Source organism: Coregonus lavaretus, assembly GCF_964263955.1.
Source record: "Coregonus lavaretus genome assembly, contig: HAP1_SCAFFOLD_285, whole genome shotgun sequence".
Classification (NCBI taxonomy): domain Eukaryota; kingdom Metazoa; phylum Chordata; class Actinopteri; order Salmoniformes; family Salmonidae; genus Coregonus; species Coregonus lavaretus.
Genome location: NW_028158101.1, coordinates 240,369 through 256,161, shown reverse-complemented (window position 1 = coordinate 256,161; position 15,793 = coordinate 240,369). Strand labels below are relative to the sequence as shown.

Sequence of the window (15,793 nt, the reverse complement as noted above, 5' to 3'; positions counted from 1 at the left end):
TGTAACTGTCTATGTCATGGAGCCCAACTCCCTCTGATGTCACTGTCTATGTCATGGAGCTCAACTCCCTCTGATGTCACTGTCTATGTCATGGAGCTCAACTCCCTCTGATGTCACTGTCTATGTCATGGAGCTCAACTCCCTCTGATGTCACTGTCTATGTCATGGAGCTCAACTCCCTCTGATGTCACTGTCTATGTCATGGAGCTCAACTCCCTCTGATGTCACTGTCTATGTCATGGAGCCCAACTCCCTCTGATGTCACTGTCTATATGGATAAAGACACAGATTCTTAACAATGTGTTTGTGTGTTTCTCATTTCCATAGAAACTGTCTCAGCTGTATGACACACTCCATCGTGCCTACAGCAAAGTGACCGAGGTCATGCACACGGGCAAGAGGCTGCTGGGAACCTACTTCAGAGTGGCTTTCTTTGGCCAGGTGAGCTAACGATTGAAATCTGACGGTAGGCTGTCGTACCACAAAAACAATGCAATGGAGATCAAACAAGTTGTTTCCCTTTCCCACTATACTATTGCTTTGCTCTTTCCAGTACATTATACAGGTATTTAGATATTGTACAAATTATATTTTCACTGTATTTTTTAAGATTAATCCAGGCACAAATAGCAAAATTAATTTGGAACACGTCTCCCAAGTGCCCTATATCAAAACAGTGAACATCTTGATTTGAGCATGGGAGCTGCTGGAAGTGTTTTAATTGATAAAAGCCTGACCACGTCACGTGGTGTTTTATTACCCATTCTAAACTTATTTTCTGCTTTTTATCCTCTGTAAAGGCAGCGGTAAGTTCTGCAGTAGGCTCTGCTCGCTTTCCTGAGCAGCCTAAATCTGTGTGGTGTGCAGCTGCTATAATCCATGACATGTTTCAGCCACCAGTGTGCAGCTGCTATAATCCATGACATGTTTCAGCCACTAGTGTGCAGCTGCTATAATCCATGACATGTTTCAGCCACCAGTGTGCAGCTGCTATAATCCATGACATGTTTCAGCCACCAGTGTGCAGCTGCTATAATCCATGACATGTTTCAGCCACCAGTGTGCAGCTGCTATAATCCATGACATGTTTCAGCCACTAGTGTGCTGCTTAAAGCTCTTAGCAGTTACATTAACTCACCACTACCTTCCACCGACTTGTTTTATTAATTTTTTTGCAACAGCAATGCATGTTGCTGATTCAATGGAGTAATCCACTGAATTTGGCTTTCTTGCTTCCATTTTTAGATGTTATTTTCACATAAGTCTTCTTACACCTAGGTTCTTCGTCGTCTTTCAGTGTGTTAACTCTTTTTGTTTTCGCAGTAGTTGCTTTTGACAGTTTGCTTTGTTGGAGTGGATAACCTTCCCAGAACCATGTTCCTACTGACCCAGTGTTATTTCTGTATGTGGTGTTATGGTGTGAAACTCTTATCTGCTATAGTTGTAGTCTGGGTAGTGTTGGAATAACTATGATTTTTGTTTTCTGTTGCTCCATCTACCACTCCGTAGCAGTACCAGTTTACTGACTCTGAGACTGAGGTAAATGAATGAGAATAGTCAATAACGTGATAAATGCACTGCATCAGAGCTTAAGGCTTGCAATGTGGCCCGGTTAGTACAGTCGGTGGGATTACTGCTATGTGTCTTATCTTCGCTCCATTACTTCCTCCTAGCTTATTTTATCCATCTCAGCAGTCTCTACTACTGCCTGGCTCAGTGTTGCCCTGACAACAAGAGGCCATATTAGTCAAGGTTCAATGGTAGGATTCCAATCTCTAACTGGGTAAATGTATCCAGTCACCCGTCTGCTGATGGTCACCACCCCATTCATCTACAGTGTTAAGGGACTTATTTTTTTTATTATTGATAGAGTGAAATTCAATCCCCTGCATTCATCCTTTTTATTTATCCCATAGAACTGATCCTAGACCAGTTTTGTTGATTGTTTCTGTGCTTTTGGGGAATAAGTATTTTGGGAATATTTATTGCTCTTCGGTTCAGGATTTGAAATTGTGTCTCCCTTCATGCACAGACAAGTTTGTCAACACGCCATAGTGCCTTAGCTGCTCACTGACGTGTTGTTGTGCTCATTGTTTTAGCTCTTCATACTGCCCTTTGATGTCATTGTTACATGAATACCTTCACATTTGGGTTTTCATGTTGTTTTCCTATACTCTAGCACTGTATGTACTGTAACCATAGTGTGTATTGTTGGCTTCCCCCTAGGGATTTTTTGAGGATGAAGATGGTAAGGAGTACATCTACAAAGAACCCAAATTCACCCCACTGTCAGAGATATCTCAGAGGCTACTCAAGCTCTACTCTGACAAGTTTGGCCCGGAGAATGTCAAGATGATTCAGGACTCTGGGAGGGTAAAAGTCCAACTTTACTCTTAGTATTTTACCATTTATTTGGGGTTTCCATGGTTCTGATTGGTCATTCAAAGTTATGCGTCCCATCCAGATCAACCCTAAAGATCTGGACTCTAAGTACGCCTACATCCAGGTGACCCACGTCACCCCGTTCCTGGAAGAGAAGGAGCTGGTGGACAGGAAGACAGACTTTGAGAAGAGCCACAACATCCGGCGCTTTGTCTTCGAGATGCCCTTCACCGTGTCGGGGAAGAAGCAGGGAGGCGTGGAGGAGCAGTACAAACGCAGGACCATCCTCACCAGTAGGTTCTACAGTACTTCATGTGAATAACAGGGTCAATGTGTTCATAGTAGAGACCCTTAGCTAGACTTCTCCTTCTGATTTGATGTTCATGGATGTATAGAAGGTCTGACAAAATCTGTGAATATAAGGAATAAGATATGATTTCCCCTTAAGAGACACAGATTGGGACACACTTCTAGATGACTCATCTCACTGAAAACAATGAGACACAAATATCAGACAGGTTCCTTATCACTCAAACTAGCATGACCCGTGCACACTGCTTATAACACTTCCTACGAGTAGCTGGAAAAGGGGGATGTGTCTACAGATATGTATAGTCCATGGAGCAGACAACCGTATTAATACCCGTCAGTCAACACAGATCCACTCACATGGGAATACTGATGTTAAACATGTCATGGTATCTACAGTATTTACTCAGACAAGCACCTCATTCCCATGGGAATACCTTTGCTAGTGCCCGACATACCTGTATCTTTCTAGCTGTCATATTAGGAAGGGTCCTGTGTAATTATGGAAAGATTTGATTAGGTTCTGAGTATGTCTGCTCTTTTGTTTAGAATCTTTCTTCTTCATCCTAATTGGTTGTGTTTTATTGTTTTACAGTGTGAAATATCCCATAGTACAACCTTTATCTTCATTAACTGATAAGGATGCCTTACCTCAAAGGTCTTTAGTGCGTGAATGAGTCTCACACTATAAAACTGCTTGGAACGCACATCTGTCTGAACACCTAAGAAACGCACGTGTGGGTGAGGAGTTGTTGTGGGCCAAATAGGGTGACGTAAGAGAAACCACGTTATGTATCCATTCTCTATCTCTCTCTCTCTCTCTCTCTCTCTCTCTCTCTCTCTCTCCCTCTATCTCTCTCTCTCTCTCTCTATCTATCTCTCTCTCTCTCTCTCTCTCTCTCTCTCTCTCTCTCTCTCTCTCTCTCTCTCTCAATCTCTCTCTCTCTCAATCTCTCTCTCTCTCTCTCTCTCTCCTCTCCCTCTATCCCCCTCTCAATCTCTCTCTCTCTCTCTCTCTCTCTCTCCTCTCTCTCTCTCAATCTCCTCTCTCTCTATCTCTCCTCTCTCTCTCTCTCTCTCTCTCTCTCAATCTCTCTCTCTCTCTCTCTCTCTCTCTCTCTCTCTCTCTCTCGCTCTCTCTCTCTCTCTCTCTCTCCTCTCCCTCTATCCCCCTCTCTCTCTCTCTCTCTCTCTCTCTCTCAATCTCCTCTCTCTCTATCTCTCTCTCTCTCTCTCTCTCTCTCTCTATCTCTCATAGCAACCCACTGTTTCCCCTATGTGAAGAAGCGTATTGCGGTGATGTACCAGCACCACACAGACCTGAACCCCATAGAGGTGGCTATAGACGAGATGAGCAAGAGGTTGACTGAGCTGAGACAGCTGGTTTCCACCAGCGAGGTTGACATGATCCGTCTGCAGCTCAAGCTACAGGGAAGCATCAGTGTTCAGGTGCAGGCCTCTGTCCTCACAAACCACATCCTCTGTCCTCACAAACCACATCCTCTGTCCTCACAAACCGCATCCTCTGTCCTCACAAACCACATCCTCTGTCCTCACAAACCACATCCTCTGTCCTCACAAACCACAATCCTCTGTCCTCACAAACCACATCCTCTGTCCTCACAAACCACATCCTCTGTCCTCACAAACCACATCCTCTGTCCTCACAAACCACATCCTCTGTCCTCACAAACCACATCTCTGTCCTCACAAACCACATCCTCTGTCCTCACAAACCACATCCTCTGTCCTCACAAACCACATCCTCTGTCCTCATAAAGCACATCCTCTGTCCTCACAAACCACATCCTCTGTCCTCACAAACCACATCCTCTGTCCTCACAAACCACATCCTCTGTCCTCACAAACCACATCCTCTGTCCTCACAAACCACATCCTCTGTCCTCACAAACCACATCCTCTGTCCTCACAAACCACATCCTCTGTCCTCACAAACCACATCCTCTGTCCTCACAAACCACATCCTCTGTCCTCATAAAGCACATATTCTGTCCTCACAAACCACAGACACACACACACTTCCTCATTTTACCCATTCACCTATTTTATTCGATAGATGTTCTATATGGTAAAGACATCCCTCAACTTGTTCTATATGGTAAAGACATCCCTCAACTTGTTCTATATGGTAAAGACATCCCTCAACTTGTTCTATATGGTAAAGACATCCCTCAACTTGTTCTATATGGTAAAGACATCCCTCAACTTCCGAACCTCAACATTTTCCTTTCATCTTTAGGTAAATGCTGGTCCCCTTGCATATGCCCGAGCTTTCCTGGATGATGCCAGCACCAATAAGTACCCTGACAACGAGGTCAAACAACTTAAAGAGGTCTTCAGGTGAGTTATACACATAGTTAAATAGGATAGGCCTTGACTAGAAAATACATATGAAGTGGTCCTCTGTAGCTCAGCTGGTAGAGCACGGCGCTTGTAACGCCAAGGTAGTGGGTTCGATCCCCGGGACCACCCATACACAAAAATAATAATAATGTATGCACGCATGACTGTAAGTCGCTTTGGATAAAAGCGTCTGCTAAATGGCATATTATTATTATTATTATTATAAGTGGGTAAAACAGTATGTAAACATTATTAAAGTGACCAGTGTTCAATGACTAAAATATAGTATATACATATGAAGTGGGTAAAACAGTATGTAAACATTATTAAAGTGACCAGTGTTCCATTATTAAAGTCACCAGTGTTCCATTATTAAAGTGACCAGTGTTCCATTATTAAAGTCACCAGTGTTCCATTATTAAAGTCACCAGTGTTCCATTATTAAAGTGACCAGTGTTCCATTATTAAAGTGACCAGTGTTCCATTATTAAAGTCACCAGTGTTCCATTATTAAAGTCACCAGTGTTCCATTATTAAAGTGACCAGTGTTCCATTATTAAAGTCACCAGTGTTCCATTATTAAAGTCACCAGTGTTCCATTATTAAAGTCACCAGTGTTCCATTATTAAAGTCACCAGTGTTCCATTATTAAAGTCACCAGTGTTCCATTATTAAAGTCACCAGTGTTCCATTATTAAAGTCACCAGTGTTCCATTATTAAAGTCACCAGTGTTCCATGTCTATGTATGTAGGGCTGCAGTCTCTAAGCTGCAGGGTTGAGTAACCTGGTGGTAGCCATCTAGTGACCGTGACTAAAGTTCAGGGCAGGGTACTGGGCAGGGGCCGGCTAGTGGTGACTATTTAACAGTCTGATGGCCTTGAGACAGAAGCTGTTTCTCAGTCTCTCGGCCCAAGCTTTGATGCACCTGTACTGACCCTGCCTTCTGGATGGTAGTGGAGGTGAACGGGCCGTGGCTCGGGTGGCTGATTATGTATGACACTGGCCTTTTGCGGAGCAGGCAGTTTGTGGAGGCGTGTGGCCATGGCCTGGTCATCAACGAGCGGCTGATCAAAGAGGACCAGCAGGAGTACCATGACGAGATGAAGGCCAGCTACAGAGACCTGGCCAGAGAGCTGTCCGCCATCATGCACGAACCAGTAAGCATGAGCTACCTGCTAGCGTAACAAACATTGGGATCCATCATTGTTTGTACATCAGCGATTTTCGATGATTTGTACATTTTAGAAGAATCTGTTGTGTTTTTCTTTATTGCAATACTGGTAAAAACAGTTTAATTGGAGTATTATTATGAAATTAACAGTTATTATTAGTAAGGCATTGGGATTTCATAGTACATTTATAATATTTCATGCTATTGTGATATTTGATAACCCCCTTTTCCCTCTGTTTTTCCTTTGTGCTGACATGAGCAGATTGGATGGTAAAACATATTTGGCATGGGCTTCATTACGTGTGATTCATCCTTACTAAGTTGTCTGAAATAATCAGCAGTTCCTTTAGCATAATCTTGAACACCCTCCGTTGCTCCCTTCCAGATCAATCCAGTGGAGGATGGCATGAAGAGCGTTCTTCCAGACTCACTGCACATCTTCAACGTCATCAGTGGTACCCCCAGCGGTGCCACCGTCGTGGGCATGCCCAACTCCTCCTCTGTGGTGTGAGACCCACCGGGGATTGGCTGACTCCTGACCTCAACACTCTGCACGCAGGTGCCAACCAGTGTACCAGCGCTGCCTTGAGTGCCCATTCCTGCTTCTCTGTTCTCCTTATCATCAAGTTTGCTTCGGCTAAACTGAGACAATATATTGATGTTCTGTTAATTTTCTCTCACACCTTCTCTGGCTTGTCCAATGGGCCAGGACAAAGGACTGTTGTTTTCTTCTACACTGTTGTATAGAGTACAGTCACTCTGTGGAGGATGGGACCAGGGACATTCATCCATGAGGATGGATCAACTAAAAGAATACCACATGAACAGAGAGGAGGGGGGAGGGGGAGGTGAGGTGAGGCATGGTGGGGTTATTTATCTGAAGAACAGACATATGCAGATGAGTGGGGGACTGGTGTAGCCGCCATCCTGACTGGGGTTCCATGATGTATAATATGACATCACTGGTAGTGTTTCCTGTGGAGACGTCCCCGTAGGGATCCTTAAAGCGACAGAAATGTGCATGTGATGTCACTAGCCTTCATCAGCCTTCTGTCGTCTCATTTGTATCTCTGTTTGTTTTCATCATTTGTCTTCTGCTCTGAACTCTTCAAGTGATTTTGTATGTATTGATGTCTTGAGGAACATTATAAACTGGGTGATTTGAGCCCTGAATGCTGATTGGCTGAAAGACGTGGTATATCAGACCGTTTACCACGTGTATGACAAAAAATATATTTTTACTTTTTTAATTACGTTAGTAACCAGTTTATAATAGCAATAAGGCACCTCAGGGGTTTGTGGTATATGACCAATATACCACGGCTAATTTAACATTTAACATTTTAGTCATTTTAGCAGACGCTCTTATCCAGAGCGACTTACAGGAGCAATTAGGGTTAAGTGCCTTGCTAATGGCTGTATCCAGGCACTCCACGTTGCGTCGTACATAAGAACAGCCCTTAGCCGGAGTATATTGGCCATATACCACACCCCCTGGTGCCTTATTGCTTAAATATATGCTTCATACATTGGCATTCATCTCTCTGTACATGAAGACTTGTTATATTTCTACAAAGCTGCAACTTATTGGAAAAAGAGCCTCCTATAAAAACATTAGCGTTCAACCTTAATGTCTTAGAATGGGATTTTTTTAAATATTTAAAGCCATTGCATATAAGTATATTCCAAGCTGTTTATTCATGTATATAAAAAAGGAGTGCAATATTTGTATTTTGCAAGGTACAGTGTCTTGCTGTGTTGGGTTCAATAATACACTGTAAAGATGATGTTCATCCTTCTTGTCAAAGCAATGAGGTGTATATCCAGAGACTAGGCCTACTGTGGAAGTTATATGAAGCTTTGACCATTTTAGTGTTTATTCAAATGTTAAAGAAATCGTTTTATATTTGGGAAGCAATGGGTTTTTAATTTTTATTTAACAGAAAGTCACTTTTCTGCTGTAAACAGAAATGTTCTCTAATGCTTTTCTTTTCAATAAAATTCACTCATTCCTCTTCACTTTACTTGGGATTTCCTTATAAACTTTGTTTGTTTATTGTCCAATAATTGTACAAGCGCTATAGATATGGAATGTTTGGTTCTAAACCATATTGATGGGAGTAGAGAAGCTTGTTGACTGTTTGGTTCTAAACCATATTGATGGGAGTAGAGAAGCTTGTTGACTGTTTGGTTCTAAACCATACTGATGGGAGTAGAGAAGCTTGTTGACTGTTTGGTTCTAAACCATATTGATGAGAGTAGAGAAGCTTGTTGACTGTTTGGTTCTAAACCATATTGATGAGAGTAGAGAAGCTTGTTGACTGTTTGGTTCTAAACCATATTGATGAGAGTAGAGAAGCTTGTTGACTGTTTGGTTCTAAACCATATTGATGAGAGTAGAGAAGCTTGTTGACTGTTTGGTTCTAAACCATATTGATGGGAGTAGAGAAGCGTGTTGACTGTTTGGTTCTAAACCATATTGATGGGAGTAGAGAAGCGTGTTGACTGTTTGGTTCTAAACCATATTGATGGGAGTAGAGAAGCGTGTTGACTGTTTGGTTCTAAACCATATTGATGGGAGTAGAGAAGCGTGTTGACTGTTTGGTTCTAAACCATATTGATGGGAGTAGAGAAGCTTGTTGACTGTTTGGTTCTAAACCATATTGATGGGAGTAGAGAAGCTTGTTGACTGTTTGGTTCTAAACCATACTGATGGGAGTAGAGAAGCTTGTTGACTGTTTGGTTCTAAACCATATTGATGGGAGTAGAGAAGCTTGTTGACTGTTTGGTTCTAAACCATATTGATGGGAGTAGAGAAGCTTGTTGACTGTTTGGTTCTAAACCATACTGATGGGAGTAGAGAAGCTTGTTGACTGTTTGGTTCTAAACCATACTGATGGGAGTAGAGAAGCTTGTTGACTGTTTGGTTCTAAACCATATTGATGAGAGTAGAGAAGCTTGTTGACTGTTTGGTTCTAAACCATACTGATGGGAGTAGAGAAGCTTGTTGACTGTTTGGTTCTAAACCATATTAATGGGAGTAGAGAAGCTTGTTGACTGTTTGGTTCTAAACCATATTGATGGGAGTAGAGAAGCTTGTTGACTGTTTGGTTCTAAACCATATTGATGAGAGTAGAGAAGCTTGTTGACTGTTTGGTTCTAAACCATATTAATGGGAGTAGAGAAGCTTGTTGACTGTTTGGTTCTAAACCATATTGATGAGAGTAGAGAAGCTTGTTGACTGTTTGGTTCTAAACCATACTGATGGGAGTAGAGAAGCTTGTTGACTGTTTGGTTCTAAACCATATTGATGAGAGTAGAGAAGCTTGTTGACTGTTTGGTTCTAAACCATACTGATGGGAGTAGAGAAGCTTGTTGACTGTTTGGTTCTAAACCATATTGATGAGAGTAGAGAAGCTTGTTGACTGTTTGGTTCTAAACCATACTGATGGGAGTAGAGAAGCTTGTTGACTGTTTGGTTCTAAACCATATTGATGGGAGTAGAGAAGCTTGTTGACTGTTTGATTCTAAACCATATTGATGGGAGTAGAGAAGCTTGTTGACTGTTTGGTTCTAAACCATATTGATGGTAGTAGAGAAGCTTGTTGACTGTTTGGTTCTAAACCATACTGATGGGAGTAGAGAAGCTTGTTGACTGTTTGGTTCTAAACCATATTGATGGGAGTAGAGAAGCTTGTTGACTGTCTGGTTCTAAACCATATTGATGTGAGTAGAGAAGCTTGTTGACTGTTTAGTTCTAAACCATATTGATGGGAGTAGAGAAGCTTGTTGGCTGTTTGGTTCTAAACCATACTGATGGGAGTAGAGAAGCTTGTTGACTGTTTGGTTCTAAACCATACTGATGAGAGTAGAGAAGCTTGTTGACTGTTTGGTTCTAAACAATATTGATGGGAGTAGAGAAGCTTGTTGACTGTTTGGTTCTAAACCATATTGATGGGAGTAGAGAAGCTTGTTGACTGTTTGGTTCTAAACCATATTGATGAGAGTAGAGTAGCTTGTTGACTGTTTGGTTCTAAACCACATTGATGAGAGTAGAGAAGCTTGTTGACTGTTTGGTTCTAAACCATACTGGTGGGAGTAGAGAAGCTTGTTGACTGTTTGGTTCTAAACCATATTGATGAGAGTAGAGAAGCTTGTTGACTGTTTAGCTCTAAACCATATTGATGAGAGTAGAGAAGCTTGTTGACTGTTTGGTTCTAAACCATATTGATGAGAGTAGAGAAGCTTGTTGACTGTTTAGCTCTAAACCATATTGATGGGAGTAGAGAAGCTTGTTGACTGTTTGGTTCTAAACCATACTGATGGGAGTAGAGAAGCTTGTTGACTGTTTGGTTCTAAACAATATTGATGGGAGTAGAGAAGCTTGTTGACTGTCTGGTTCTAAACCATATTGATGAGAGTAGAGAAGCTTATTGACTGTTTGGTTCTAAACCATATTGATGAGAGTAGAGAAGCTTGTTGACTGTTTAGCTCTAAACCATATTGATGGGAGTAGAGAAGCTTGTTGACTGTTTAGTTCTAAACCATATTGATGGGAGTAGAGAAGCTTGTTGGCTGTTTGGTTCTAAACCATACTGATGGGAGTAGAGAAGCTTGTTGACTGTTTGGTTCTAAACCATACTGATGAGAGTAGAGAAGCTTGTTGACTGTTTGGTTCTAAACAATATTGATGGGAGTAGAGAAGCTTGTTGACTGTTTGGTTCTAAACCATATTGATGGGAGTAGAGAAGCTTGTTGACTGTTTGGTTCTAAACCATATTGATGAGAGTAGAGTAGCTTGTGGACTGTTTGGTTCTAAACCACATTGATGAGAGTAGAGAAGCTTGTTGACTGTTTGGTTCTAAACCATACTGGTGGGAGTAGAGAAGCTTGATGACTGTTTGGTTCTAAACCATATTGATGAGAGTAGAGAAGCTTGTTGACTGTTTAGCTCTAAACCATATTGATGAGAGTAGAGAAGCTTGTTGACTGTTTGGTTCTAAACCATATTGATGAGAGTAGAGAAGCTTGTTGACTGTTTGGTTCTAAACCATATTGATGAGAGTAGAGAAGCTTGTTGACTGTTTAGCTCTAAACCATATTGATGGGAGTAGAGAAGCTTGTTGACTGTTTGGTTCTAAACCATACTGATGGGAGTAGAGAAGCTTGTTGACTGTTTGGTTCTAAACCATATTGATGGGAGTAGAGAAGCTTGTTGACTGTTTGGTTCTAAACCATATTGATGAGAGTAGAGAAGCTTGTTGACTGTTTGGTTCTAAACCATATTGATGAGAGTAGAGAAGCTTGTTGACTGTTTGGTTCTAAACCACCTTGATGAGAGTAGAGAAGCTTGTTGACTGTTTAGTTCTAAACCATATTGGTGTGAGTAGAGATGCTTGTTGACTGTTTGGTTCTAAACCTAATCTTATTTTACCTGCAGGACGTGGAACCAGCACAGAAGACTTCCTTTATGGCCCGCACCTCCTTCAATCAGGAAGGCCCTAAATGGAACAATAGGATAGAAGAGGTATAACATGTTACATTGAGAGTTTTTTTGGCCCATCGTTGATGTTTAGGACACATGGGCCTTACAGCTGTTTGTCCTGGTGTCATGTGGCTGCCATGCCGACTTTCCTCTTGACATATGACCAACACATCAAGGTCACTGATGTAGCTTTCGATGAACTCCTCCACCTCAGCCTCAACCACCTTCACCTCCACCTCTGCCCATGACTTATTTTGACAGTGCTCTCTCTTAATTCATTTAAAAAGATACTTGTCAAGAAATCCATTCTGGAAGAAAATAACAAATACAGCATATCATTCCACTCCTCTACCTTTACCTCCCCCATGTCCTTTACCTTATAAACCACCTCTACCTCCCCCACAATCATATTTTTCTTCAATTTCCAATTTGGGGTTAGTGGGGCCCCTCAACAGCAAGTAGGCCTATTGAGAGCACTCACACTGAGGTGAATTAACTCAAGACTGCTGCAACAGCAGGTAGGCCTATTGAGAGCACTCACACTGAGGTGAATTAACTCAAGACTGCTGAAGTAATGAAAGGAAGCGCTCTCAGACGTTTCTGTCAACCAAAAGCTATTGTAATGTTTTACAATATTTATTATACAAGTCCATTGTAATGACAGGTCATAAATCCTAGACCAGTGATTCTCAAATGGGGGGGTCGCGGGAGGATTTTAAGGGGTCGAAGAATATATAAAAAATAATAATAATAATAATATTTTGAAAGGTAACCGCCGCAGCTAAACTTTGATTTTGAAAGGAAACCGCCGCACCGCTTATGGCTGCTGACTTTACACAATGTTACCGCTACACACAGGCGTGCGTGCGCTGCACTGCTTATTGCTGCTGACTTTGCACGTGCAGCGCGTCCGCAGTGATGAAATAGCTAGCTACGTTCGGACTCACGCTTTGAACACACCAACTGTGTTTTGCGCAAAATAGTATGCAGAAAATAGTATGCAGCCTCATCTAGATATGTGTGCAACAAAAGTGAAACATTCACCTTCTGCTACCATTTCTGTCAACCCGTTTGCGCATCTGCAACGCAATGCTGCAAGGCAAACGCAGCGTTCCATTGGCAACGAATGTACTTCTGGTGTACCAAAACGCTTAAACACAGTCGGTGTGTTCGAAGCATTTTACATTTACATTTTAGTCATTTAGCAGACGCTCTTATCCAGAGCGACTTAGTTAGTGAGTGCATACATTTTTTTGTTTTTTTTGTTTTATACTGGCCCCCCGTGGGAATCGAACCCACAACCTTGGCGTTGCAAACGCCATGCTCTACCAACTGAGCCAAATCCCTGCCGGCCATTCCCTCCCCTACCCTGGACGACGCTGGGCCAATTGTGCCGCCCCATGGGTCTCCCGGTCGCGGCCGGCTATGACAGAAGCGTCAGGGTTTTCGCGCTGCACACACTCACTGACCAATACAATCACGTTCTCGCCCCACACACACACACACTGATCCAATAACAATGTCATTCTGCAACATTGTTTTGTTTTAAATGTAACACGTCCAATCAGATAATACAGATATTCTTCTGACAGCTAGCTTGATTGACAGCTATCTATGCAGATGTGTTCTGCAGGCATTGCACATGTGGATAGTTAGCTGTCATTTAACTCATGTAGGCTAGCTGTCAGAGTAAAATCATGGAAAAGTTTTTTTAAACTTCATCTACTGTTGTGAAGTGAGTGTAGACCGCAGTGCGTACTATGCAACGAGCTGTTAGCTAATGAGAGCATGAAACCCTCCTAAATGAAAAGGCATCTGGCCACCAAGCATCCAAGCCACAAAGATAAGACAGCTGACTTTGTAAAAAGAAAATGTCAATATCTGGAGACCTCACAAGATTCATTGAAGAACGTATGCACCGTACAAGAAAAGTCACTTCGCGCATCATACCCGTCCTTGTGGCCCAGCGCATTGCTAAGTGCAAAAAAGCCCACACCAGCGCAGAGGATCTCATACTCCCTGCTGCGAAGGATATGTGCACTGAAATCTTGGGAGAGTCAGTCGCCAACAAACTTAAAACCATACCCCTATCCAATGATACAATGAGGAGGAGAATCCAGGACATGTCTGAGGATATAACGCGCCAGACATCAGAGAGCATCAGTGCAAATGGCCATTACGCACTGCAGTTTGATGAATCCACAGATGTGGTGTAGTGGAAAATCCTCCTTATCCTCATTTAAAAATAAAGCACTTTCAGAGTTTTGTAGAATCAAGATAGACTTTATTACACAAGCAATAAAGCGGAGCTGGTCTGCAGAGCAACTGCCAGTCCCAGACTTGGAGCTCTCTTTTTATACAGCTTCATCTTTTCATATCATATCGGAACCCCCTCTTTATCCAAACAGCCACCCTCCCTTGACCTTGAGCCACTATGGTTTCTTTGTCTAGCCTCTTTCCTGTCTATGCCCATGTCTGCTTGGTTTCCCGTCCTCTTGCCTGACTCTATTGGTGGCGTGATAAACAGATCCTTTAAAAATAATATACATACACAACTGATGATAATTATATAGTACATTGATTACTGCAGTCACAATGTGGTTGTCCAGTCATGCATCTGGATTACAAAATATGTTTCACACATCATATGTTTCAAAATATGTTTCATACATCATAGACATGTGTAGTTACTAATCATTTTTTAAACCCATAACGATTCTGCTTATTGTTAAATGATTTTATAATATATGTAATGGAAAAATACCTATAGTGGCTAACCAGCAATTCTAATGGTCTATGTCAGACACGTCTGGAATAATAACTTCGAGGAGCAGTTCCTTTTTAGTGCTGATTTGTCCACCACCACCACCGCAGAGGCTGTCTTTTAACACAATGGATATGTACCTGAGCTCCGTGGGACTGGCCTGGGATGGGTGCGTCGGTGTGACCACTGATGGGGCAGGGAAAGCACTCCGGAGTAGTAAAGTGGATCCTGGAGAGAGCATCGAGTGCGACGTGGAACCACTGCTTCCTACGCAGGGAGGCATTGGCAGCGAAAGACATGGTACCTGAGCTCCACGCCACTCTCCAGGATGTGATCAAGTGTGTCAACTATATCAAAAAGAGTTCCACGAAAAGCAGGTGTTTCCAGGCCTTCTGGAGGGATATGGGGAGTGAGCACCAGCAGGTGCTTTATCATGCAGAGGTCCGCTGGATATCCAGAGGTACATTGTTGGGTCGCTTTTATGAGCTTCAAGCGGAGATTGCTGCGTTTCTTTCGGAAAACAAGTCACCTCTGGCTGAACATTTCGATTGTGAGGAATGGCTCGCGAAGGTTGCCTGAATTCGCTCGATGTGTCAAAGCAAGGGACGGGGGCACAATGGATTTTAACAGAGGGACAAAGAGGATACCTTCACGATGAAGCTTACCGTTTGGCCAAATCATGTTTCTAACGGAAGGATTGACATGTTTCCCAATGCTGATTTCGAGATTCAGAATCTGATCAACAAAGTGCACAGCGACACACTAAAAAATACAGTTAAACAGCATCTTGTTAAGCTGCAGGGAAAGTTTTGCAACTACTTCCCGGAGGAGAACAGGAGACAAGATGACTGGATTCGGTTTTTGAAACTATTCACATGGTAATGTACAACTTTATAAAATGTAATCATCAACAGTCCATAATATTGGGTCGCGACTCAATTGTCTGTCTATTTTGGGTCCCCAGGCAAAACCAGTTGAGAACCAACCACAATCATATTTTCTAACTATTTTCATCAGTCACTGAGACTTCACATACCTCTATCTCTCTCCAATAAGTTTCTTCCCACACAAGTCTCACAATAAGTGTATTTCTGAGGGGAAGACATATGGGGCAGCTGATTGGCAGATAATCAAAGTATTAATATATTCAAAACCCATACCAGGAAGTTTAGTAAATGACGTAAATGTAAATGTAAGAGACAACTCAAGTCATATCAACTGATATCAATCAACAATTCAGCTTTATTAAACATAGATAGACATACAGTATTTACATCATTGTTGTCAACCCCTTGCCTTGGGGGACATCATGGTAGC

The 15,793-nt window shown here is 42.2% G+C and overlaps 1 protein-coding gene across 1 annotated transcript in view; it reads left to right on the top strand.

Moving 5' to 3' along the window:
- LOC311124433 (dedicator of cytokinesis protein 9-like) overlaps positions 1-8,251 on the top strand; it is a 184,171-nt gene extending 175,920 nt beyond the window's left edge. Inside the window, exons 47-53 of the mRNA XM_084198582.1 lie at positions 328-441; positions 2,227-2,373; positions 2,465-2,675; positions 3,950-4,140; positions 4,952-5,052; positions 6,075-6,213; positions 6,613-8,251. Of these exons, the coding sequence (XP_084054708.1) occupies positions 328-441; positions 2,227-2,373; positions 2,465-2,675; positions 3,950-4,140; positions 4,952-5,052; positions 6,075-6,213; positions 6,613-6,738 (1,029 nt within the window). The 3' untranslated portion in view covers positions 6,739-8,251. The remainder of the gene's footprint in view (positions 1-327; positions 442-2,226; positions 2,374-2,464; positions 2,676-3,949; positions 4,141-4,951; positions 5,053-6,074; positions 6,214-6,612) is intronic.
- The last annotated feature ends 7,542 nt before the right edge of the window (positions 8,252-15,793 follow it).